Here is a 27,076-nt window from a genome sequence, read left to right as displayed (position 1 = left end):
TGGATGGATGGATGGATGGGAAAAGAAAATGTGTATGACCTGGCCAAGCTTTGGGGCAGAGGGAGAGAAAGGTCGATCAGATGGGAGGACCACCGGAGCAAATACACAGCACTAGGACAATGCATGCTGAGCAGTCACAGTACCACTCATAACCGTTACAGCACAGAAGAAGGAGGGACAGAGGGCAGGACCACTGTAGCACCTCCTCTGTCACAGTAAGGGGGTGCACCCGTCTGATGGGGATCTACTAGTGTATGTTTTGGGGAGCCCTCTGGCAGAAAACTAGAGAAAGGACAGCTAGGCCAACTAGACCCAGACAAGAGCGGATGATCGCATAAGCCAGAAGTGGTGGAGACCGAGAGGGGAGATGGTGAGTGGACAGCGAGGCCAACTAGACCCAGGCAAGAGCGGATGATCGCATAAGCCAGACGTGGTGGAGACTGAGAGGGGAGATGGTGAGTGGACAGCGAGGCCAACTAGACCCAGACAAGAGCGGATGATCGCATAAGCCAGACGTAGTGGAGACCGAGAGGGGAGATGGTGAGTGGACAGCTAGGTCAACTAGACCCAGACAAGAGCGGATGATCGCATAAGCCAGACGTGGTGGAGACCGAGAGGGGAGATGGTGAGTAAGAGATTTCGGAATGGCCTGGGTCTGGGTAGCCAGGGAGCAAGAGGAAGGAGAAGAGACATCCCTGGTTTTGGTTTAGGTGATGGGAAGATGGATGCCAACAGATTGGAGGAAGAAAACAAATTTAGAGCCATTTGGACTAGCGGATGGCAACTGGAAGGTCTTGGAAACTGCTGGGTGGGGTGGAGGAGAGGTCACGGCCACAGTCATACCCACAGAGGGCAGGTATGGGGGTGCCCACGGAGTCACGGGAGGTGGGGGGAGTGGAGAGGACAAAGGATAAAGGGGCAGAGAAGGAAAAGACAGGGCCCAAGGCGGTTGGAGTCAAGATGGCAACTACTGAGAGCCACGCAATTCCAGACTAGACGGTGCAGAGGGTCTTTCAGATGGACTGTGGCATCTCTGAGACCTGGCTGCAGGCCGGGGGCAGAAAGTGTTCAGCACACAGGAGGACTGGTCCCTGGCAGTATGAGGATGGAAAGAGTCATGCAACTGACGTCACTCATTTGCCTCGCTGGCTGCACGCTGGACTCACCAAGCACAGCAGAATCTCTGATGGCACTGCAATCACGATGCGGGAGAGGAGGAGACTGACTCCCTGTACTGCTGGGGGACATGAACCTTGGGGCCCACTGTGGGAGAAGGATGGGGGACTCTCGGAGTCAGCGAGCAGGGAAGGCGGTGGCTAATGGCAGAGGGGAGGACATGGGTGGTGCTCGGATGAAGAGTTGGGGATGAACATCCAGAGGCAGAGAGCCAGGGAGAACACTAAAGAAAGGAATGGGAGGTAGGGAGAGAGAGAGAAGTGACTGGCAGGGAAGACTTGCTAGGCAGGCCTGCCGGAGGCTCCTAGGGGCTGATGAGTGTGGCCCCGGTGCATCACCCCACTTGGGCTCAAAGGCACCAAAGGCAGGGCAGAATACCATTTCTAAGGCACCCTTTCTCTGCAACCGACTCTTTTCAGGAAGACACCAATGGTACAAAGGAGCCGGTGCAACCACATTTCCCACTGACATCTGAGGAAGAGTGGTTTACCAGGCAGGCTCTCTGGTGCCAGGAAGGGATGCCTCACAGCAAATAGGGTCCCCCTTCTCAGGGGGAGGCAGGGTCAGGCTGCACCGCCCCCACCCCACTTTCTTGCCTGCTCACCTTTCTTTGGGTTTTCAGCCCGGGTGGATTCACCTGTGGTTTGGGCCCTTCCTGCCTCTGCTACCGAGTGGTTTCCTCCTGGGGGCCAGGTCAGCCCCCTCTACTTTCTGCCTTAACCACATGGACAAACCCAATGCTAATAAATCACCTGTGCTGCTCACACCCTTCCTGCAGCGTTTGCATTTTCTGCTTTCTGGCAGTTACTATGATCCCTGGGCGAATCATGGAGACCTTGTGCTTTACTACAGAGCATTCCCCCACTCAGATTCCTCAACATTGCCCAGCTGGGGAGACTGACTGTCGTTGAACCCTCCCCTTCTTCCTCCCTCTGGTTCCTAATTCACAAGCATGCCATCTGGTGGCAAGAGAAGATGCCCTCAGGCTGCTTTGCCTTTGAAAAAGTATACCCAAGATCAGGAGTCCCCAAACTTTTTACACAGGGGGCCAGTTCACTGTCCCTCAGACCGTTGGAGGGCCGGACTATAAGAAAAAACTATGAACAAATCCCTATGCACACTGCACATATCTTATTTTAAAGTAAAAAAACAAAATGGGAACAAATACAATATTTAAATGAAGAACAAGTAAATTTAAATCAACAAACTGACCAGTATTTCAATGGGAACTATGGGCCTGCTTTTGGCTAATGAGATGGTCAATGTGCTCCTCTCACTGACCACCAATGAAAGAGATGCCCCTTCCGGGGGCCGGCTAAATGGCCTCAGGGGGCCACATGTGGCCCGCGGGATGTAGTTTGGGGACCCCTGCCCAAGATCAAGGGGATGTTAAAACTTCTACCTGCTTCTAAGGAAACTTACTAAGAAGGACCAGAGAGCAAAGATTCAAGCTTCCAATAAATGTCTTTCAAAGACGTGACATCTGTCAAAGCTTTTCTCAGGGTGGAGGAGAAAAAATACTAGTGATCATTTGGTGTCTGCTAAGATATTTAATAGGTGTTCATTTAAGATGAAATGTCTAACTGCATGTTTTTGCTCTCAAGCAGTTAGTGGAGGATGTAAACGAGGAAATGTAATGACAGGAACCCACAGAAGTTTGGATTCTAAATCTCAGGCAAGTCACTTGGGTTCTCTAGGCCTTAGTTTCTCCTTCTGGAAAACTACAGAAAGGCCACTGAAATCCATCAAAAGCTTAGAGATTCTAAGAGCTGTAATTAAACACTTGGGGCCATAAAAGGGTCAAGATAAACCCCCTTAAAAAGATCCAGTGGCCGGACATTAAAGGTACTCAAGTATTTGTGGCACAAATGAACAGCAGTGATTCTTTTCTGATATAAATAACTAATCACCTCTTTGTTTTTAAACTACTGTTTGAACACCGAATTAAAATAAGGACCTAAACGTGGAAATCTGACCCCTGGCTCTTACACCTTATGAAGTAAACAACTGTGGAGATACATGCATCATTCAACACAGAAAGGACCCTTCTCAGTGTATTAATTTGCAAAATTTCTCCTAGATATGCACACATCATCAGAAACAAAGGTTTTCATGGGGTACTTAATATATTTCCTACTCACTCATCCTAAGAAAAATACAACCTCTTGTTTAAGGAAGCAGGACTTCCCCTTTTGATCTCAGCCAAAGATATGAACAGACAGGAAACCTTTCTCCGCCATTATGAAGTTAGTCTTTGGGGAGTCAGATAAGGTCTGGGACTTGACAGGCACAATATATTAGGATCCATCCCTGCAGCAAAGAGGAACTCTCTCATTTCCAGTGGGTTTTTCCCAATAGCCCAGAGCAGCTCTTGTTGTGAATGTGGAGAGTTCCAGGTTCTGAGTTCTGGAAAGCACTGACGGAACCCTGCACCAGATAAAAAACACGAAGGATTAAATCCAATAGAACACCAGAAGAAGAACTCACCATCTGTGAAGTTTGTTTTGGGTGCAGGTGGGGAAGCTCTCGACTCCTTTCAACATTGACTTCCTCAACTTAGTCACAGAAGGGCCAAAGAACACAGTAAAAAGGCACGATGAGGATGGCCCAGGTCAGCAACGCTAGCCAGAGGCCAGCTTTCCCATGACGCCCACCCAGTTCCCAGTGACGGCTGTGCACGTGCATTTCTCACCTCCAAGCAGATCCTCCTGGCTGCATGCTGGAGACGAGGGCTGTAGCGGGATCCTCACACGAGTTTGCCAAAGGACCTGTCAGGTGTAAACTGTCTTCATTCTGGCATTGTCTTGGGCCTGTGCAGCAGAGCAGCACTCCAATCCCAACCAATCACCCTACCATTTCCTCCTACCAGGAAACTGAGAATTCCTCAAAATGTCAATTCCCAGGCTCAGGAGGAAAACTGAGGTTGTGCTCGCAGGAAATGAGGTTGTGCTCACGGCAAACGAAAACTTTTAAGGAGTAAAAATATGCGACTCCACAAGCTCTAGTTCTAATTCTACAGCCTCTCATTCTAATGACATCAAATGAAACACCAGTAAAGTTAGGGACTGGTGGTGGGTCAAGATGCACACACACAAGTATAAATATATACCAACTGGGCATTACATTGTTTTCATGTGGTAAAATATACATAACATAAAGTCTACCATTTTAACCTTTTTAATTGTACAGCTGAGTGGCATTAAGTACATTCACAATGTTGTGATGTTGTGCAACCGTCACCTCTACCCACCTCCAGAACTTTATCATCCCACTGTGAAACTGACCATTCACAGCTCCCCGTTACATCACCACCACCCCTGCCCGGGCAACCACCACTGACTTTCTGTCTCTACGACTTTGTCTATTCTAGGGGTCTCGTATAAGTGGAACCATACAATTGTTGTCCTTCTGTGTCTCGCTTATTTCACTCAGAATACAATCTCCAAGGCTCACCGTAGCAAGCACCAAAATTTCCTTTTTAAAGCTGAATAATATTCCATTATGTGTACAAACCACATTCTTTGTTTACCCATTCATTCTGCCACCAAAATAGCCTGAAGCAATTTTTCAAACCCTGTCTTCAGCTGTGATCAAAGGGCCTCTCTGATTTCTAGCTCGGAAAAATGCGAGGGAGTATACTTGGCTTAAATAGATATTTAAGCTAATTCTCACCATAATGGGTAAATCAATACATTTTCCTTGTAGATCCACTCTAAATCTTGCTTTTAATGGACCTGTCAGATAAGGGAAATTGCACTTTCCCCTCCGTTCCATACAGAGAGCAGACAGAACGTGCTTGCTTTTCTTCCCTTCTGCTTCCACTTTCAAAATGTCATTTTATAACCACGAGGGTGGGTTACACCAAAGGAAGTAAAATCAAAAGTATTAATAATAATTTTTTTAAAAGAATTTTATCCGAGGCAGTTGCCAGGGAAAAGGTAACTAGCCTTGCTAACTGCCTCGCAGGCAGACTTGAAAGAGCAGTGGCAGAACGGAGTAGCTGCAGTTCTGGGGAACAGGAGGCCGCAAAGCCCCTTCTCCTCCCCTCTTTTCACAGAACCGGGAGAAACACACAGGGAAGCCCTCTGCAGTGCCTTTGTGTCACCTTGCCACAGAAGAGGTTCCTTTTTCTAGGTGCTAGAAGACAGCCAATTTCCAGGAAAAACAGTGGCTGAGTTTTCGGTCTGAGTTGTATTTAAAGGACTAGGACTAAGATTGAGGGGAAGAGCAAGAAGCTCAGTGTCCTTCCCAGGAGGTAGTCCCACCCAAGAGGCAGGAGAGCCACACTTGGGCGAAGGGCAGAAGAGGGAACTCATTCTGGTTGGCCTCCATGTTCTCACAAAATACCCAGCCGAGTCTCCTTGGGACCAGTGTTCAGGGTCATGTTAGCAACTTAGCTCTCAAAATGGTTCAGAAAAAAATAATATGTATATACAGAGACAAAGTAAATGTGGCGAAATGTTAACAACCACTGAGTCTAGGTGAAAGGTATCCTGGAGTTCTCTGTCCTCCTCTTGCAACTTTTGTAACTTTAGTTAGCAGTATTTGAACATCCAGAGGCAAGCTCAGAGACTGCAGATGATGGTGCAGCTCAAGTAACAGGAATATAGAAAAAAAAGTAAGGGGTTTAGAGCCAGACAACCATGGGTTCCCATCTAAGCTGTGTGAGGCTTTGGGAAATTACTTGACCTCTCCAAGCCTCAGTTTTGACATCTATAAACTGGGGGTAAAATATTTCAGAATTCTCACATCACTTTCACTTCTAAATCCTTTATGTAGCTTGCATACAATAAATGGTCATCATGACTACTGCTATAATTACCATCCGTGCTGGAGAGCAACAGAGGTGGGTAAGAGGAAAAGTATTAGCCACGCTGGGATCCAGCATGGGCAGGTAGGCAGGAGGGTGGAAGGGGGATGTGGAATGCAATGAAGTTATAAGAGAAAATGTCATCTATTAAAGATAAATAAAATAAAGAACATAAACACCAAAACATAAAAATTATACCCATTCATGCTATCAACAACTCCCGGCCAGCTTAGCAGGTAATAACTATTCTGACATCCAGTGAGAAATTGTGTTTATGACTTTAGTTTCAACACTTACTGTGTTTAGTACATCCACTTTCTCTAACAGGAGCTTACAATAGGTGTAAAAGACTATGTTGAATCTCAACTGTGAAACAAACAAAACCCTACATCAACCAATTTAACAAATCAGTCAACAGATGATCAGGTCCTCTCTTAAAAGCAAGATTCCCATAAATATATCAGCATCTTTACCCTCTATCTTTAAAAAAAAAATTGAGCCCTCCCTCTCAATATATCTATTTTTATAAATTATACATGCGTGTGCTATTGGCAATCTTTCTATTGAATATGAGCAAAGTTTACACTGTCTTCTTTGAGACAAATGCCCCACACCTTGAAGCTGCTGCCTCTGGAAGGCTAACCCTTGCTTTCACCTTCTAGAGTAGGAATGAAAAGCTCTAGCTTTATCCAGGCCGACACAGACTGACTAAAATAAGGCGAAGAAGTGCATCTGTTCTTCCACGAGACTTGGAAGTGGGTGGGAAGAATGTAATGCACCACAGTCACCTCTGTGAGCAAAGCAGGCCTTCTTGGAGGCCCTAAGGTGTAGGGGACAACAATCATTTCCCTGAAAACTTCCCAGGCGCCAACTTTACCACACATTACCATGCGCTGTGAACACTGACAGGATCATTTCTCTCCTTTCTCGTATCCTTAGAATAATAATACTCAGGAACTTTCCTGGGGTGTCCCGGAGGCCAGACCCCAAATTGGAACCAAGTTATGATATTTTGCTGCCATGATGCAAGGGACTGGCCTTTACAGTGGTACTGCTCCCATAAATAAAACTCATTAGGTGACACCTCTATCAAAATTGCATAGATTAACCAGCCCTATAATTTAGGGATAAAGAGGGGGCTGCCCCCGCCAACATTCATTCATTCATCTAAGAATATTTTCTGAATGCTTGCTGTGTGCTGGGCCCTCGGGCTGCAATGCACAAGACCAGGTCTCTCCCCCACGTGGAATTTAGATTTAGCTCCACCTTTGAGAAATAAACTAATAATTATACAATTACATAATTACAATGTGTGAAGTACAAAGAAGTGCATTGTACAAGGAGAGCTGACCTGACCTACCCTGGGGGGTGGAAAGGAAACATATAAGGCAACATAGAAGCTGGGATCAGCCAGAAGTGCACTAGGAGACCAGAGGGGAACATGGTGCCCCCGGCAGTGCTGGCCGGAGCAGGACACCTTTAACCAATAAGAAAGCAGAGAGCAAAGGGTAAGGCGGGAACTGAGTGCAAAACTGGGGTCAAAAGGAAACACTGTAGGCCCTGAATTGGCTCTGCATGCACAAGTTTTTTTCAGAGCACTGGGTTTTAATCAGAGGGAGTCTCAATCCTATTTGTCCTTTCTAGATACCACCTCGCGAGGGGCCTTCCTGTCCCCTCTCCCATGCACACACACGTTTTCCGCAGGCCTCTTGCAGCCTCTGCCGAGGCACTGTCCCACGGCACTGCAATGGTCTGTTTTCCTGTCTGGACTAACTGAAACTCTATCTATCTTCCCGGCGCAACAGAAAGAGAACTGAGAGCGCGGCACCCCCGTCTGACATTCAAGAGACCACAGAAGCTTTAACTTTTCCGGTATCACACAAGCCACTGCTATGACACAGCCCAGTAGTTCATACAGAACAGACCAGTGGTTCTCACACTGTAGCATGGCCCAGAGTCACCTAAGGAGCTTGTGAAAATGAACTGCTGGGTCCTGCTCCACAATTTCCAAGTTCAGTAGCTCCGGGGTGGGGAGGGAGAGTGCATTTCAGACAAGTCCCGGTGCTGCTGCTGCTGCTGCTGCTGCTGCTGCTGCTGCTGTTTAAGCCCCCACCCCACCCCCAGCTCCAGGAACTCCCTCCCATCCCCCAGGACAGGCAGCTGCCAGAAGAAACCCGTGGAATTAGTGCAGCAAAAAAAAAAAAAATTTTTTTACCAGTATCTGTGTCTTGGAACTCAAAGCAAACCTGCAAAAACAGACTGTCTTGAGTGAGCAAATCTGCCTGGCTTTTACACCTAGAAATGGGCCTCGCACTGGGTCCCCCTGACAAGCTTTGGCAGCCACTCGGGCACAGATTTCTCAAATCCCCAAGCTTTAGAAGTGGGAAATGTTGCAGAATTCACCAGTCACAGCAACAGGACTCCAGAATAGTGACACTGGGTGGCAAAGACAACTTCTGTAGCGCATCAGACCTCAATCTGGTATACCATGTACATCTCTGAGAGCCCAGAGCCCACCTCCACAACCCATGCTAATTGCCTGAGGGTCTCTGAGTCGCATCTGCAGTGGGTGAGACCCAGAGAAAATGGCACCGGCTTCTACCTAGACTGTAAGTGCACGCAGTCCTAACAAATACCAGCTGTTTCTTGGTGAGTAGTCCCATACCATTCACCAATTTCCTAAACTGCTAATCAGATCACTGCAGCAACAGTTAATTCTGCAGCCATTCTACATTTGAATAAACAAAATAAAAAATAATTAGACCAAAACAATCACATCGGTCTAAAAGCACACTAATGGACAAAATTAGTTTATTCAAATTTGCTGCAACACTCATCAAAACACTTGTTGGTCAATTTGCTTAATGAACGTTCACTTTCCCTTAATTTTTCTTGGGTGACATTCACTTAGAGCAATACATTAAGCCTTCTACCCTTCTGCAAAGAATTCCTAATGGCCAGCCCCATGTTTGAGATGATGTCTTCTCAATCTCTTTGTAGAAAACAAGAGGGAATGTCAGAAAACAACCTTGCTGAAAGTTTTACTTCTTCCTTAAATGGCTCTAGAATAATGGCTATTCCTCCAAGAAGGTGGGAAAGAGACCTATTCTAAAATTGTAATCTTTTAGTATGTAATTTAAATCAATGGCCAATTGGAGGAAACTCAAGTCAGAGGAATAAAAATTTAGTATTTTTGGAAATCTAAATTAATATTATGTCAAGCCCTGGCAGCACTTTTTTTCAAATCACTATAATTAGAGATATGCAAATTTTTCACTGGGAAGAAAACAAGCTGAAAGGAAAAAATTCACGTAATTAAGTAATGATCTTATCTTTATTATATGGTATTAAAAGTATAAACGAGGTTTAAAGCTTTTAAACGATAATAGCATTACTTCCTTCAGAACTCAAGGAATATCATACCAAACAAACCATAGCAAAAATCTGTACTTTTTACACATTTTCTTCAGAAACAATTGCTTGGGTATGAGCTTCCTGGTACTCAGATCATCACAACCATTACATTTTGTCATAAATAACCAGCTTAGAAAGCTAATGCTGCTTAGGCCACAGAGTGGTCATTTCTGGTTTTCAGATAGTTACAACCATTAACTTTTCTCTCTACAACACCTTTTTAATAACTTATTTTGAAAGAAAATTATTTTTAAAGGCAGCTACCAGTGATTTACTGTTGCAAGGCTTTGCTACTCTGGTCCCCATTTGGTAGACTCAGAGGTTACCAAGTCCGATGTTAAAAAGTCCATAGAGATTCTGGCAAGATGGTGGTGGCAAACATAATAATTGAACCTCCGCACCCCCTCCCCCACCCCAACCATATGAGACAAATAGAGCAGAAGCCAACAGGACAACATCTGCCACAAAAGTAGGTGATCCGGCATGCCCGTGAAACCTATCTATGAGGAGGTAGGAGCAGGTTACCAACAGTTTCACGAATTGCCATTAAATACTTGCCGTAGTACTCAGAGGGCAACTCTGAGGACACCCACATAAACTGGCAGAGGGCCTGGCAGGCGCCTATATTACTAGTGAGTACAGAGGGGATTTTGACCCATGTATGTCTAATATGCTGCAGTGCTCTGGGGTAGGGGAGCTTTGATCCCTATGAACTAACAAACTAGGACTGCCCCATACTGAGGAGAGACTGCTGGGAACGAATCTAAGGTGAGCAAAATAGAGGCAAAGGGAAGGGTCAGATCAATTAGGGGAGGGGAGTATGGGAACAAAAAAAGGAGATCTTAGGACACAGAAAAGTAAAGCCCACATTTCACTGCTTCATGAACACAATGTGGTGGGTACTGCAGAACTGCGAAGCTAGAAAAGCTATACGTCCTGGCCCTACTACAAATATAGGAAAACTCACAGCAAACAACAGAATAGAAATCACAGTTGAATTACACATAGTTTTTTTAAAGAAAAAAAAAAAGTAGAATAACATCCCTAATATAAACAAATAAAATCATGCCAGAAAGACACAAAACAAATAAAAACTCTAACCTAATAACTAAAAGAAATTAAATGAATAAAAGAGGTTACAATGGACAGCATAAGTTGAAATTTTAAAAGCTCAGAAACGAGTTGAATGGAGAAAATAAAGATTTGGAAATGAAGATAAAGAACTAAAAAAAGAATCAGAAAACAAAAATGTCATTTTAGAAATGAAGGGTAAATAAAAACAAAACGAGGGAAAACAAAAGGAATAGTATATTACAAGAACTAGAAGATATGAAGGAGGAAATTTTTTAAAATTCCAACAAGTTATTAAAATAAGACATTAAAAGGATTTGAGAGAAAGTAATTGATACAGAAGATAAGACAAAGAAGATCTAACATACACATAATGGGAGTTCCTAAAGCTAGTAAAAATGTAATAGCAAAAGCGATACTGCAAGAAAACTTGACTAGAAAAGAACACTTGCCCTGGCCAGTTGGCTCAGTGGTAGAGCGTCGGCCTGGCGTGTAGAAATCCCGGGTTCGATTCCCGGCCAGGGCACACAGGAGAAGCACCCATCTGCTTCTCCACCCCTCCCCCTCTCCTTCCTCTCTGTCTCTCTCTTCCCCTCCCGCAGCGAGGCTCCATTGGAGCAAAGATGGCCCGGGCGCTGGGGATGGCTCCTTGGCCTCTGCCCCAGGTGCTAGAGTGGCTCTGGTCGCAACAGAGCGACCCCCCGGAGGGGCAGAGCATCGCCCCCTGGTGGGCAGAGCGTCGCCGGGCGCATGCGGGAGTCTGTCTGACTGTCTCTCCCCGTTTCCAGCTTCAGAAAAATACAAAAAAAATAAAAAAATAAAAAAAATAAAAAGAACACTTGAAATTGCGTATCAAACTGGCATATCATGTCACTGGAAAAAAATCAACTCAGTTCAAACAACACTATAAAAACTACTGGACTTCAAAGAATAAAGGTAAAGCATATTCCTTTGGGTATCTGGGCAAACATACCAAGTTAAATGTTAAGAAAAAAAAGTTAGATTGTCAGCTGACTTTGACAATACTTTATGGCAAAAGCCAACACAGTAAAATATTAAAGATACTTAAGCAAAGAAAAGATGGGCCAAGGATTTAGGTATCAGCCAACCTGACTTTTAAGTGTAAAGGCTATAAACAATTTGTTGTAAACATATAATTCAGAACATAGTTCCCATTAGTATATACTTCCTGAGGCATCTATTTTAAGAAATAACTCAGCCCCCAAAGAGCAACCCCTTAAAAGTATCAGGATAAAGGCAACCATGAGAACAAAAATACAAATCTAAGTACCCAAAGGTATATGAAAAAAAGGAGAGGGGAGAATAGACTAATAAAACACACCATCTACTCAGTAGTCTTGTTTTTAAAAAATCATATGAGGAATCTAAAAAATATAAAACAACAAACAAAACAAAAGAGAAAAAGACCCATAGAGAACAAACTGATGGTTGCCAAAGGGGAGAGAGGTGGAGAATGAGTAAAAACAAACAAACTAAGAGTTAACTGTATGTTATGTGAATAATGTTTTTTTATCAAACATGAATCGGATCAAAACTCTAAATCACTAATTTATAGGAAATACGAAGAACAGAGAAATGCAAACTGCAGAATTCAGATTAAAAAACTACACAGGACAAATAGTTTCTTCAACAAAAACAGGGAAATAGAACCTGTAAATCTAAAATGACTTAAAGGCCGTATCAACCAATAGCAATATGTGGATCTTTTTTTTGGTGTCTACCAAATAATTATATATTTGTATATTTATTTTAATAGGGAAAATGTAAATGCTGACAATGACCCTGTGGATTTACACTGACTTGGAAGGGTGGGACACCAGTATAATAAGTTATTTTAGGGATGGGAGTCTTTGTATTTTACAGCTACATACTGAAAATACTTGCAGATAAAACTCCATAATGCTTGAGATATGCCTCAAATAATGAGAAGGTGAAGCGGACAGAAGTAAAGCGTAAACATTTGCTGTTGATCCAACTGGTGAAGTCGATGATGAGCACATAAGGTTTCATTCTCTGCGTGTGCAATGTTCCCATAATAAATATATGTATTAATTACATATACAGATTCCTCTATCCTGAAACAAAATTGCTGGTAACAGGTTTTCAAACAACCTAGGAAACAGACTAGAAGTTATAGGCCCCGAACATTTTTTTTTTTTTTTTTTGACCATTCCCTAGTCTCAACCGCTAGCAAACTTAAACAGGGCCTACTTAAATTTAGGCCCTGAAAGTCTCACCCAAAACAACAGGTGCTAACCAATGATGATGATGATGATGCTAGATGAAACATTTCTCTGGCTTAGGAACACTCGTCACTTTAAAGGCACTGATGGAATTACTTACTTTGTGTGTACCGAAAGCTGGTAGTTTCACCAAATCATTAACTGACATCCCACCAAGCAGCTGAGGAATCCTCCTCAATGCCTTCAACCAAAGCTGTGGTCACTAGGGACACCATCTTGCCCTTAACTCAAGAGGTACAGTACCACTTTCTGTCCCTAGGCGGGATTTAGATCGGATTCCTTCCTAACAGAGCCAAAGGCAGCAAGAGTCAGATTCAATGCTCAACAACTGACCTTCCCAGTCCTGAGTATTCAACAGTGTCAATTCTCATTTGGGGGAGTCAGTCCTCTATCTGAAACTGGATAGCTTATCATTCACAGGCCCCACGAAGGCCACCCTAAGGCTAACATGTAAAAGTTAGATGAAGTCAACCTAATGTCTCCTCACCAAGGCCAACTAATGACAGGCAAGTTGAAAGGTGATGTGCAGGATGACTGGTGGTGGCTAAGTGATACTCCGTCAGAGACACAAGTGCTATTGGTGGAACAGTTATTATTAAAACCAAAGATGGTCAAGCCTGACCTGTGGTGGCACAGTGGATAAAGCGTCGACCTGGAAATGCTGAGGTCGCCGGTTCGAAACCCTGAGCTTGCCTGGTCAAGGCACATATGGGAGTTGATGCTTCCAGCTCCTCCCCCCTGTCTCTCTCTCCTCTCTCTCTCTGTCTCTCTCTCTCTCTCCCCCCCCCTCGCTAAAAATGAATAAATAAAATTAAAAAAAAACATAAAAAAAATTTAAAAAAAAAACCAAAGATGGTCATATATTAACAGGAAAAAGATGAAACAATTTAAAAACGAGGTGAGAACCTCCAGTCCTTGGAGACATACTGAAGAGCATTCACCTGGACCCCTGAAGCGTGTCTCAGCTGTGAAAAAGCATTCTGGTATTCTCTGAGAAAAAATGATTCCAAACAAACCACTTTGGCCCATTAAAGGCTCCACGAAGTCCTGAAAGTGAAGACACCTGCCTGTGTCCCCTGGTGTTGCACACACTTATTCAACCCCCTTCGACGAGCCCTCCATCACAGCACCTGCTCTCGAGGCTCGGGCTCTGAACTCACAAAGGCTGGAGCAGCGGCACAGCGGGAGGCGCCCAGGCTGTGGGAGGGCAGGACTGGTGGCAGACAGGACTCAAGTGACACACATCTCAGAAAGCTCCTGCTGCGTCCCTGTCCACTCTCTCTTTCCCTGTTCTCCTGGTTTGGCCTCTCTAGCCCCTTCCTTCCCCATCTTGAACCCTGTCTCTCCTGACCCTGAGAAACCTTGCCTTTCTCTGCTCCCTTCCTTAATTAACCATAATACGGAACTGAAATAAAGCTAAATTAAGCTGCTCTCTCTGAGACCCCAGACTATTTTTTTTTTCCTTTCTGGGCTGCCTGTGGGCCTGGGCTTGTGAGAGAAAAAGAATTCACTAAAACATAAGCCCCAAGAGGACAGGATTATTATCTGGTGTGCTCACTGCTATACCTCCCCCCAGCCCCAACCTTGATGCTACGACAATTATTTGTGAATGCACCTATGAGGTCCTGGTATAGGGTCAGTTTAAAAGATACTAGAAGGGAGCAGCAGAACGAAGCTGTAAATCTTAAGCACTATGGTCAGTCGTAGGGCCGAGCGGCTGTCTCAGGCCTCTTGTGAGGACAGAGACACCGAGGGGGCCCTGCCTCAGACCTGCCCCACCGGATGGCAGGCCACCCCTAGCCCTTCCACATCCACGACCTTGGCCACATCCACGACCTTGGCCAGCCTCTCTTTGGGAGGCAATCATACTGAAACTAAGGTGATCATTCTGAATAACAGTCCCTGAAAATGCTGGAATGTAAATCAGACTACACATTCAGATCTACTAAAAAAAATGCATAAATCCTTCTACATATGTAAGTTTATTTTAGAGTGGGGTGGGAGTGGTTCTTTTTTATGAAATGCATACAATTTAGTTGAACTAAAAAGTTGTCTATTTCCCTGCAGTAAATATACAGACTACACTAAAATTAGTAGAAAAACATTTAAACACCCCAATTAACCATTTTCAGGTGGCTAGTCTAACGACATTTTTGGATTAAGAATCCTGATTTAATTTCATGACAAAAAGCCTAAAGACTAGCACCTGTGGTTTTACTAGACCATTTCTTAAAATAAGAATCTTCCCAGAGTACATACTTGACATCAGTGATTTAAAAAGAAATCTACATTGTGAAAATCAGTGAAAACATTTAAAATATTTTACAAACTAAAAAACTGTTATCACTTAAAAAGTATCCATAGTCTCCCCAAATAGAATAATCCTCAATTTTTTAAAAACATTTAAGTCTTGTTTTCTTAAAAACATGTACTAGCCGCCTGACCAGGTGGTGGCGCAGTGGATAGGGCATTCGCTGAAACCCCAAATTCGCTGGCTTGAGCGTGGGCTCATCCCACTTGAGTACAGCATCAGCTTGAGCATGGGATCACAGACATGACCCCATGGTCACTGGCTTAAGCCCAAAGGTTGCTGGCTTGAGCAAGTGGTCACTGGCTCAGCTGGTACATATGAGAAAGCAATCAATTAACAAATAAGGCTCAAAAACAAAGAATTGATGCTTCTCATCTCTCCCTTCCTGTCTTTTTTTCTCTCTCTCTCTCTCAAAAAAAAAAAATGTACTAGCCAAATAACAAATATCCAATACCACCTCCACCTATCACAATTTTAAAATAGCCAGTTTTCCCCAGAGGCCAAATCTACATTAGATTCCTATCTATACATACTTCCTGCCAATAAAAAGAGACACCAAATAATTTACGAAGTTCTTTGTGATAAAGTCTCCATTGTTCTACCTCTGCTAAGTAACTCCTGTGCTTAGGGGGTCTACAAAGGCTATTATATGTAAATTACTGGCAGCCCTGGGTTGTTTTGAAGTTTTAACCCCCTCTGAACAATTGCAGCTGGATGGTTCACCATACTAAAAAAATCTTTAAAAGATACCAGAAAAGGAGTTAAGGGTTTCTGCTCTTCTCACTTCCTTTATTTTACATTTTCCCCCTTGGTCAAGAACAAGGCTTTCCTTGTCCAGTGTCATCACTCACACCTTTTCCTTAAATGACAGACTCACACAAACAGCCTCTTCACAGTGAGCAGTAACCAGCGCCCCTTCTAATACAAGACTGAGGAGCCCAGGGCAGAATCTCAAAATGTCCTATGCCACACTGACCCTGTATGACGGCTTGGGGATTTTGTTTGTGGCTGGCTTGGTGTTTTTAATTTTTTGTTTTGTTTTTAACAAATGAAGTTCAACAGACTGCTACATACCCAGCTTATCATTTAACTAAATATTTAAAATCTATTAATAGGCAGAATCAAAGATCATCTATTTATTGCCACTATCAAGATGTTGAGTCTATGAAACCTGTTAATCCTGGCTGGGGGTGAAGAGGTAGACAGGTCGGGCACTGACTTAAAAGCAACACAAAGTACATACTCTCATATCAGCTCTGGATTTGAGTTGTACATATAATATATGCAAAACATGCAAAAGTGGGATCTGTGCTTTCTCATTTTTTCAAAATTATTTCTGAGTAAGCAACTAATTGACCACATTACACTTACTCAAATCTCATCACATATGGCATTATAGGAAATACTGCAATTACTAAGGAATATAAATGTAAGTTCCCTAAAAAATTATCCCATCTCATCTCCACTAGTCTCCACAGGGATTCTTTCGAGTCTCTTTTGGCTAACTGTAACCTTTTGCTTGTGCTGTTGACACCTTGATCAATTCCTGCCCCATCCCTCAAGATTTAACTCAGGTCCCAGATCTTCCTTTGAATCAGCCATTCAACTTGAGAAGTGATGTCCACTCCTCCAAGCCAACAGTAATAATGTCTCCTAGCTTCTGGACCAGGACTGTTATTTAAATCTTAATACAAATCTTAATGCGTTAGCATCTCCCCAGCACTTATCTTCCCACAGGTCCTAGACTCCTTAAAGGCAGGCATCATGTCTCATATTTCATCCTACATTTCAACACGACAAACAAAATGGTGTAAACAAGCAGAAGCTGTGGGAATTGCCATTTCATTCCTACCACCTTCCCCTCCTGGACTGCTGGCTGATCTCATATATGCCATTGAACCATGACCGTGAAATGACCCAAAGGGGAAGGGGGCAGGTGGGAAGGGAAGTCAAGGTGGTGGGTAAGCCACACAGTGAACAATCCAGCCCTGAGTAATCAAGGGAAAAAGACTTCATGCTTACAGGCCTTTTGGCCTCCACGCAGCATGGCTAGCTCTAAAAATAATCAGTCAGTTGGGTGATCACAGAATACAATCAGTTTTAGGTTAGGGTTAATTATGATAGATTATGGATTTCTCCAGACCTTGAACTTCCTTTTGTTTTTCTTATTTTGGTACTCAGCTTAAGTTATCACATTGCACAGTTCATTCTATAGTTAGACACCACCTCCACCTCCCCAAAGATCAATAACCAATTTATAGGCTGTGGGTTCTTTACTGGCTATTTTCCATACAGCCAAAAATTGTGAGAGAGTAGTGAGTCATGTTAGAGTCTCCCACTTTGAGAAACAGTCTATCCCACACCAAAGGCATCGATCCAACTGAGGGGGAAGAACCTGACCATCTCAAAATGAAAATTACTAGGCTTTCCTCATACCTGCAGTGAAGACCCTGTAACTAGCTCTGGTAATGCAGTGAAGTCTTTTTAACCCTTCCAATCAAAGAATTTTTCTTAAAGAGAAAAAAAATCTCTATTTCCTTCCAGGACAATTTAAACTCTTCCCATTCTTCACTTGCATACTACAAATACAGTGTGTCCATAAAGTCATGGTGCACTTTTGACCGGTCACAGGAAAGCAACAAAAGACGATAGAAATGTGAAATATGCACCAAATAAAAGGAAAACTCTCCCAGTTTCATACCTATTCAGTGCAGTTCGATGTGGGCTCACGCACAGATTTTTTAGGGCTCCTTCCCATATAGCCTCTACAGACTCGTCACTGACAGATGGCCTACCAGAACGGGGTTTCTCCACCAAACTGCCGGTTTCCTTCGACTGCTTATCCCACCAAGTAATGTTATTCCTATGTGGTGGCGCTTCGTTATAAACGCGCTGATATTCATGTTGCACTTTGGTCACAGATTCAAATTTAGCGAGCCACAGAACACACTGAACTTTCCTCTGTACCGTCCACATCTCGACTGGCACGGCCGTGGGCTGCTCCGCTATATACACGGTGTTACGTCATCATCTGTGCATGTGCACATGCTGCCACATCATCCTACAGAAACTGAGAGGGTTTTCCTTTTATTTGGTGCAGATTTCATATTTCTATCGTCTTTTGTTGCTTTCCTGTGACCAGTCAAAAGTGCTCCATGACTTGACAGACACACTGTATTTGAAGACTGTCATTCACTAAATCTTCCTTCACTTTATCTTCTCCAGGCTTAATAATTCCAATTTCTTTAAGTTGTCTGCAATGAGCCTATTTCCCACAGCTTTAATCAACTCTGTCCTCTTCTATGTCCAGCATATCCACTTTGTTCTCTGAGAAAGACCAATAAACTTACACTTGGAAAATGGCCTAATGCAGAGAATACAGGATTATCTTTGTGTATATATTTCATTTTCATGAAAATTTACTTTTTATCATATGACTGTTACACAACACCATTCTCTTGTTTTGTTTTTACTTATTTTATTTTTTAACACACAATTTTTTATAATCCCCAAATCCTACTATAATATATAGAACCATGTTCTATGACCTTTGGGGTTAGGTTTTGTTCTTGACCTAAGAATTGACCCTAATAATTTCATGTGTGTCTACCATCTGTGGAATTCAGTTTCAAGTAAATGCGGCCTGTAAATAATCAATGAACACACACAGCAGAGTCCAACACCGTATCCGCCCCCACCCCCACCAAACGGGCTGCTCCTCCTCTCGGCTTTATTCCCATCAATCCCACAGTACCACCAGCTCTCCCAGTTACCCTCACCCACAATAACCCCATTCCCCTTCCCCCTCGATTTCTGCCTGACACATCCAATATGGCTGTACATTTGCCAACTGAACTAAGGCTGCCAGCCACGTGTATCTTGCTCCTCTTAAGGGCTGTCCCTTCTTTCCAGAGCCCGCAACCTAACGCCCAAGCCCTCACCCCCCCACACATCATCCCAAGAGCCTAATCACCTCTGTGCCCAGCTCCTCACCAACATACAGCTCTCAGCCATGAGATTCACCATCCTAAGAGGCCCCTCAGAAACTCTCCCTTAGGTATTTGTACGTCCGCGTTCATAGCATTATTTACAATAACCAAAAGGCAGAAGAAACTCAAATGTCTGCTAATGGATGAATGGATAAAATGTGTTATATACATACAACTTATGCTACAACATGGATGAACCTTGAGGATATTATGTAGTCAGCAATTTTCAATCTATTTCATCTCATGGCACACATGACCTAATCACTAAAATTTTGTGACACACTGAAAAATATTTTTTGCCTAATCTGACACATACAAAAATAACAGGTATATTTCTGATTCATTCACATGGATGGCTATTGTTGTGTTGGCTGTTGTCATTCTTTTTTACTTAGCAATCTAAGGGAAAAGAGGTCAGTGCCCCTGACTAGTCAGGTAGTGCCTGTGTTAAAAACCCTTGCAGCACACCAGCTGAAAATCGCTGTGCTAAGTGAAATAAGTTGGTCACAAAGCCAAATACTGGATGAGTCCACTTATACAAGGTCCCTAGAGTATTCCAGTTCACAGAGACAGAAAGTAAAATGATGGTCGCCTGGGGTTGGGGGAGGGGAGAATAAAGAGTTAGCTTTTAATGGGTACAGAGTTTCAGTTTTGCAAGCTGAAGTGTTCTGCAGATTAGTTGCACAATAATGAGAATGTACTTAAAACACTATTGAACAGTACACACCTAAAACTGATTAAGATGGTGAATTTTATATTATGTATATTTACTGTTACGTGTATTTAAACACACATCCCTTCCTTAGTCTCAGCTACCCAGTTTTCAGAACAAGTTTTCATTCCGTTTTGAGAACAAGTTGCACAGTGGGCTTAACTGGGTGGAATGATGGAGCGAGCAGCCCAGGACAGGCCACTACTGAGCCACCTCCACCCGAGCCTTCACTTCAAAGCTCGGCTCAGAATCTGGACCAAACAACACTTATAATGCTCCTTCAGGCTAAATCAAAGAGTCTATCTACCTTTCCAGCCTCTTCCCCTCCAACTCACAGCAATGGAAAGATTTAGACAAGCCTCAAATAAGATCTTACCGTCTGATCCGTTTCTGTAGCTTTTTCCAATTGAAGCACTCTACCCTCTCTCCTTTAAGGTATAGAAATTGATTTCGAATGTTTCCTCCCAGGTGGACACTTTTACTGACTCCTGATCTTTATCACCCACCTACCAAGACAGAAACTTCTTCTCCTTTGAAATGTTGCCCAAGCACTTTACTCTTCTTAAGACACCAATTCTATGGTGGCTGTGTTCTTTTACCTGTCCCACCCCCACCCCGTGTCTGTTCCTGGAGTCCCAGCAAGAGCCAAGGCACAGAGCCTGATATACCTTTGTTAAGCTGAATCTCAAATGTTTACTTAGCATTTATTGCGCTCGAAGTGCTGTGGCCGGTGCTGGAGAAGAGGGCAGATGTTAAGCCAATGTTTACTGAGCACCAATGAGTGTCCAGCCTGGGGCACTAGACAAGTCCCGCTTGGTCCCTCACATGTAAGGAAGGCCGTCTCAGAAAAGCTCCTGATCTCAAGGCGCCTTCACGCCACGTCTCAAGGTAAGGGGCTTCGTGAAACCTGAGCTACACTTCCTTCTTCACCTGGAGAAAATGGCCATTCACAGACCTTTCCCTACCTACTAACCTTTTACCCAGTAATCTGTAGCCCCTGGAAAGCAGGTTAAATAATGTTACCTAAAAAGTCAGGAAGAGAGCTGATCATTATCACTAACTATTGTCTTTTAAAAAAAAAATCTAGACATTAAATGTATATATTTCACATCTTAACACCAAAACATACTTCTAGATAATCTAGTTTTAAGCCATTTCCTTCTTTTTTTTATAAAAGATAAAGCTGAAAGAGGAACATAAAATCAGCCTGACAGTGGAGTGCCACACCCTCCCTGCGAGGGACGCTGGGCTAAGCACGCTCTGCGTACAACTTAGTCACTGCTTTCAGCAGCCCTCTGCCATCGCGCCCATTTGACAGATGAGGAGATGAAGCCGAATGAGAGCTGGCGGGGTCCTGCCCAGATCACAGGCTTGGCAAGTGGAGGAACTGGGTAAAAACCCAGGTCATCAATTCCAGAGCGCAAGCTTTTAACTCTAATGCCAAAGGCCTAAATATCAATTTAACAGACTTCAAACTCCGCGAGCGTGTTGAAACCTAGCTGTCAGGAAAGGTGTGCATTGGAGGAGAGTGAACAAAGGAGTGTCATGACCAACATGTAAACGTGAAGGCTGAAGCATACGATGAACAGAAAAATTACCAGTATCAATGTTTTCACTGGAGAAATCTGGTTCCCCCTCACTCCAAGATCTGCTCAATCTCTAAAACTAGTGATTCCCAACTGTTATCTCAAAAGCTGTAAAAAGCTCAAGACAAAAATTAATTTTGTTCCATTTTAAAAGCTGTCAGGTTAGTACTTACTGGTACCTGCGTACAAGGGTTATAAAGAGAAACAGTCAAATTCTACATGCTTGCGGAGTTTATTCATACGTTAGCAGTCGATCCTATCCTACACCCTGTACCAAGCATCTTAATTGAGAATCTCTTCCTAATCTTTAGGGCAATTATATTAGCGTAGGCATTATTCTCATTTTAGGGATAATAATAATTCCTATTTTATAGATCTATTTATGGCTGACACATCTTGAGCCTGCCAGGCAACAAACACCCTTATAAAAACTTTAAATGTAGCATGTATTTCTGGCACAGAAAGGTTAAGTAACTTTCCCAAAGTCACACAGCTAAAAGTAGGATGAAAAAGTGAAGCTCAGCAAAGTTAAGCTACTTGTTCTAAGGCCACCAAGCTGTCAGGTATGGAGCTAGCAGACCAATTCAAGACCGTCTCACTACACAGGCCCTTGCTCATTCTACTAGGTATCTGCATGGTACCACCTGCCCTTACCAAGGCCCAAGCTAAAAGTCTTAAGGCCTAGGGCTGGCAGTAGTGAGTGATATTGCCTAGAGCAGCGGTTCTCAACCTGTGGGTCGGGACCCTGGCCTGGGTCGGACAACCAAAACACAGGGGTCGCCTAAAGCCATCGGAAAATACATATTTATTGTATAATACATTATTTCCCATGGCTTTAGGCGACCCCTGTGTTTTGATCGTCGACCCCCGCAGGGGTCGCGACCCACAGGTTGAGAACCGCTGGCCTAGAGCAACCTAAAGAGCATAGATTCTATCTAAAGGGACACAGTTTTAAATTCTTCAAGTGATCTGGATATAAATTTTTCATATTTTTTAATTCATTTTTTTAGAGGAGAGAGAAAGAAAGAGGTGGGGGAGGGAAGAATAGGAAGTATCAACTCCCATATGTGCCTTGACCAGGCAAGCCCACAGTTTCGAACCGGAGACCTCAGCATTCCACTGCACCACCACAGGTCAAGAATCCATATTTTTAAATTGTGTCTATTTTCTAAAAAGCTTCACGTGGCCCAAATAAAACATTGAGTCTAAAGTCAAAAGATGGGTTGTCTCATGTCCGCAATGACAGAAATCAGAGGGGCTAACCCAGACTTACTCAAAAGTCCCCTTAACTTTCAACAAAGATTTACCCTGCATTATATTTTTTTACCTGCGGTAACCCCCCCCCCTTTAAGCCCCTCCCCAACCCAGATCTGCAGCCATGAAAAGAACATATCCAAGTTACTGAAATTGCGTATCAAATTTTGCATATTTACTATTTCTTCAAATGCCTTTTGACCCCTTTTTGTAAGTTACCACACATGAATGCAAATAAAAACAAAAGTGCTTCCCCCTTATTAGACTGTCAACTCTTAAGACTAAATTCATCTTGGAGAAAATTCGCTGCCTTTGAGCGTCCCTGCACTGCAGTCCAGCTTCAAGAATTTCACTTAGGACACTGTGGCTCATTTCCTGGTGTCCTTCATTAATCGGCTGGAGGAAGACTTGAGGAAATGAGTCAAAATCCTATGGGCAGCATCTAGCGGCCGTCAACAACAGCAGCAAAATCCATCACCACATCTGTACAGAAACATGCTCCAAGGGAAGCTCGCAATATACCTGGCAGGTTCCTGAACAGATGGGGGGGGGGGGCTTTGAGTAGTAACCTGTACTTACATCTCTTTGTGTTCATTCAGCATGATGATTTTTCTGATTTTCTCAAGTATGCCACAAGCTTATAACGCTAAAGCCATTTTTATTTTTTGGAGTGGGGGATGGAAAAGTTTTTCAACTGACCATCACTTTAGCGCCTGCTTATTGTCATTTGAGGGACTAACCTCAGGCTTCACTGCTGATTTTGGGAACGAACTTATCCGCAGCCAGTTCCTCCAGTTGTGAAGGGTAGGGATGGTAATAGTACTGCCTCTTGCGCTTGTTGAAAGGACTGACGATGTCAGGTACAGGCCTCAGCACAGGGCTGGGCACACAGTTTCCAATTAAAGAGCAACAACTACATACAGTATAAACTTAGTAATGTGAAATTTCAGGCACTACAGAAAATGTGTATTAATAATGGCACAGCATACACGGTTTATAAAATCCTAAGAATAAATGTGTGGATGACTGGGGTTAATGGCTTTTTTGGGATTCCTTTCAAAATCCATCATATGATTTCCAGCAGGAATCATCCAGAATGTGCACAGCTGCTGAGGATGACTCAAGTCTCACACCTGCAGGAACCAGGGGAAGGTCCCTACTTCTTTGCAGGTTCATCCTGCTGAGGACAGGGAGGTACACTTGGGGGAGGGGAAGGGGTGAAGGCTCCTGCAGAGCTGGCACCCCCTAGCCCTCAAAGTGAAACTGTCAGTGAGCACATGTGGACGGAGGAGAGGGCAGCAATGTCCCGGGTTAGCCAGGGTAGACAACTAGGTTACCACCACCTGGTCCCTGCAGCCAGCCAGGAGAGGCAGAGGAATTTCGAGGAGGCAAAAAGGAATCGGGGAAAGAATTCAGGAAAGGCGTGGAGTCTACACTCAGAACACGGAAAGAAGAATTTCAGACCCAAAGGGTCCTTCAGTATGTACATAGATGCCTCACTGTCCTCCTGAGGAAACTGGGCTCCCCAGAATTTAAGCAACCTGCCCAACGGCACACAGCAAATAAGTCGCTGAGAAAAGAAAACCAGAGCAGCAAAATGCTTTGTCACTACACCATACCTCCCCCGTCAAGCCAGACGTTAATATTCCTTTTGCCAAAAATCAATTGAATGGAGCAGGCTAATTATAAGGAAGAAGGAAGCAATTAATTCATTTCATTTTTTAAAAGGGAACTATTCTGCGTGGCTTGTCTTACTAGGGTCCGATTCACATATTGTAACTGAAATTTAAAATGCCAAAGCAGAAAGATGTGAGGATCAAACGTATCATTTGAAGCTTAGGTGGTCAAATCTGTCAGGGAATCTGAGCACTCACTCCTAATCTCTCCGACGTCACAAGGGTCCAGATGCAAGGCCTCTCTTCCCCCACAGGAAAGCCCACACAATGCCTTGGAGACCGGGAAGCCGGAGGCTGCATCTTGAGACTTAATGAGAAAACTGAGCAGTAGTCCAGAGTCCCACAACAGTTCACAGCGATGCTCACTTTCTCTCCCTACATCATCCAAGTAGCCTTAAAGGTTTAAAAAAAAAAAAAAGAGCTGGGAGAAAGCGGGGCTTCAGAGGTTGGCAGGGCGACCTGCACTGGCTCACGCACCAGCGACACTCAGAAAGAAGGGGCAGGAATCTGCCTCAGAGCTTCCAAGAGCCTGCAAATCCTCCTCCTCCACCTTAACACCCAAGTTCCAGCAAAGATATAGCCGGATTTTCACTACAGTTTTAAGATCCAAGATTTGCAGAAAGTTCCACTGCATCTCCCACTACCCGCCCAACCACCCACCTCGGGCAGCCCTTAAGTATAGATATCTTGCGGGAGGGGATGTTGCAAATCGCAAAATTTCCAAACAAAACGGACGGACCTCCGATTACAGGTCTCAGACACTGATCCGAAGGGTTTGCAGAGACCCCTAGCCTGGCCGGGCAATCTGGCAGGGCAGGGGAGGCAGCTGGGGTCAGGGACCTCAGTGTCCCAGCGTACTGTCCGCGCCTCCCCTGAGGGCAGGCGGCCAGCACAGCCTCCTGCCGCTCCGAGGCGCGCAGCAGGAAAGGAGCTGCACCGCAGCAGAAGGGGGCGAGCCTCTGGCACGGGATTTACAAAAGCAAAAAGTCTGCAACCTAGCGGCTGCTTTTCCACACGCCCTGTCCAAGTTGTCCCTAAACAGCCACCTCCACGTTCGCGGGTCCAGCCCCAGAGACGCACGTCGCGCGCTCCCAGTGCAAAAGCCTAACCAGAGGACCCGCGGGAACACCGCGGGGTGTCCACCAGTGACGCCGCGAGCAGAGACGGTAGCGGGTCGGTCTCCAGCTCTGGGGCACAAAGAGCTCCAGCGGTCGGAAAACAGGAGCCGCAGACCAAAGAAAAGGCTCAACAACTTTGCCCTCAGCGCGGCTGAGAACCTGCGGGCCGGTCCTCCGGTGCGCTGGTCACACACGCGCAACTTTTAACAAAAGGAAGCCCCGGCTGCGCCTCGCACGGCGGATATAACGCGCTGGGTGCGAACCCCAGAGCCGCCCGCTTCTGCCCTTGCGCACCCCCTCGGCACAAAAGCAGACCCAAACTTGCACCCTGCGCCCTCAAACCGCACCTCATTCACGCTTAAACCCCTTAGCTGCCCTCATTCCCGAGAGACCCCAGCTAAGCGCCCCCAGCACCAGTGGTAGGCGGTTCCTCGCGCAGGTGAGCGAGGATGGGCGCAAGAGAGTTCCAGGGACGCCTCGAAGCTTTCCGGAGGCTGAAACGCACGGATACTGGGAGTCAGCAGCCACCTCTCCCGACACAGCCCAGCGAGTTGGAGCCCTTGCGGGGCACAGGCAGCGGAGGGGGGCGCGGCCCCGGTGCCTGCCGCGCTCTCCCACCTGTCTGGAGGCCGAACAGGAGGAGCAGGACGCAGAGAAAATCCCAGGCGCCGCGAGCGCCTCTCATCGCGGTGGCTGCGCAGGAATCGGAGGTCCGTTCCACGTTCCAGCTCTCGCCCAAGTGCACCAAGCGCGGCAAAGCCGAGCCCCCAGAGCCGCGAGCGCGGAGGAGCAGCCCCTCCTCCCAGCGCCCTCCCCCTGCGCGCCGGCCACGCCCCTTCTCGGCGCCCCTCCTCGCCTGCCCTTCCTGCGTCCCTTCCTCCCGCCTAGATCTCGCTCCCTCGCGTCCGCGTCTGGTCCCTGCTCTTTCGACCTGTTTAATCCCCGGGGGCTGACCCCGGGGTGGCGGGGGGGGGGGGGGGGGGGGGGGGGAGAAGGGCACGCCGGTATTTGCCGCCCGCTCCCAACCCCGGAGCCCCCTCTCTCTACCTCTCCTCCTCTGTTGATGTGCCCGGGCTGCCAGAGGCGGTTCCCGGACAAGGGTGGTGTTGCCCGCCCGCCTTGTGAAACTGGGCACCGCGCTCACATTTGGACATCAGGCCCGCCCCCTGGCAGGTGCTCCCCAGACAATAAAGGTCGGCAGCCCGGGTCTCGAGCATGCTCCCGAGGGAGAAGGTTGTATGCTGCTTTTGGTGGAGGTGGTGCGGGGACAAGATTGGCGGGGGCAGGGGTTGGAACTGAGCCCCGATATTCTTCTCCATTCCTGTTAGTCGAGGGGAACAAGAGTGACACCTGGCAACGCAGTGAAAGGCTGAGCCGGAGTGTAGGTAATTCTTTATGCTCAATTTTTCCACCTACTCTTTAACCTGTAGGAGCACAGTTGGTTTCTATTGGTCTGAGTAGCCTCCGCCCAACAAGCTCCAGGCAGAGACTTTTTTGGAGACAGGCTTTTAAGTAGGAAGGGGTGCCTTGTGAAGTTTTCTCCGGGAACCTGAGCTTTTAAACCCATTTGCACCGAAGTCATTGTGCTGAGCCATTTTTTTCTTTTTCTCCTTTCCGTACAGTTTTTCGGTGAGGGGACCCCGGGGTTCCTCTTAGCTGTCCTAGCCTGTACCAGGAGCAAAATAATGGTAAAAT

At 45.2% G+C, this 27,076-nt stretch overlaps 1 protein-coding gene across 4 annotated transcripts in view; it reads right to left on the bottom strand.

Annotated features, from left to right (window-relative positions):
• Nucleotides 1-26,184, bottom strand: part of KIT (KIT proto-oncogene, receptor tyrosine kinase) — an 82,061-nt gene extending 55,877 nt beyond the window's left edge. For 3 of the 4 annotated variants that reach the window (XM_066386156.1, XM_066386157.1, XM_066386159.1), the window contains exon 1: nucleotides 26,000-26,184. In XM_066386156.1, the coding sequence (XP_066242253.1) occupies nucleotides 26,000-26,066 (67 nt within the window). In that variant the 5' untranslated portion in view covers nucleotides 26,067-26,184. The remainder of the gene's footprint in view (nucleotides 1-25,999) is intronic. The other variant, XM_066386158.1, reaches the window with a different exon arrangement.
• Between the last annotated feature and the right edge of the window lie 892 nt (nucleotides 26,185-27,076).

This window comes from Saccopteryx leptura, chromosome 5 (genome assembly GCF_036850995.1).
Source record: "Saccopteryx leptura isolate mSacLep1 chromosome 5, mSacLep1_pri_phased_curated, whole genome shotgun sequence".
NCBI lineage: Eukaryota > Metazoa > Chordata > Mammalia > Chiroptera > Emballonuridae > Saccopteryx > Saccopteryx leptura.
Note: the sequence above shows the minus strand (reverse complement) of the source record. Positions and strands in the feature narration are given on the sequence as shown.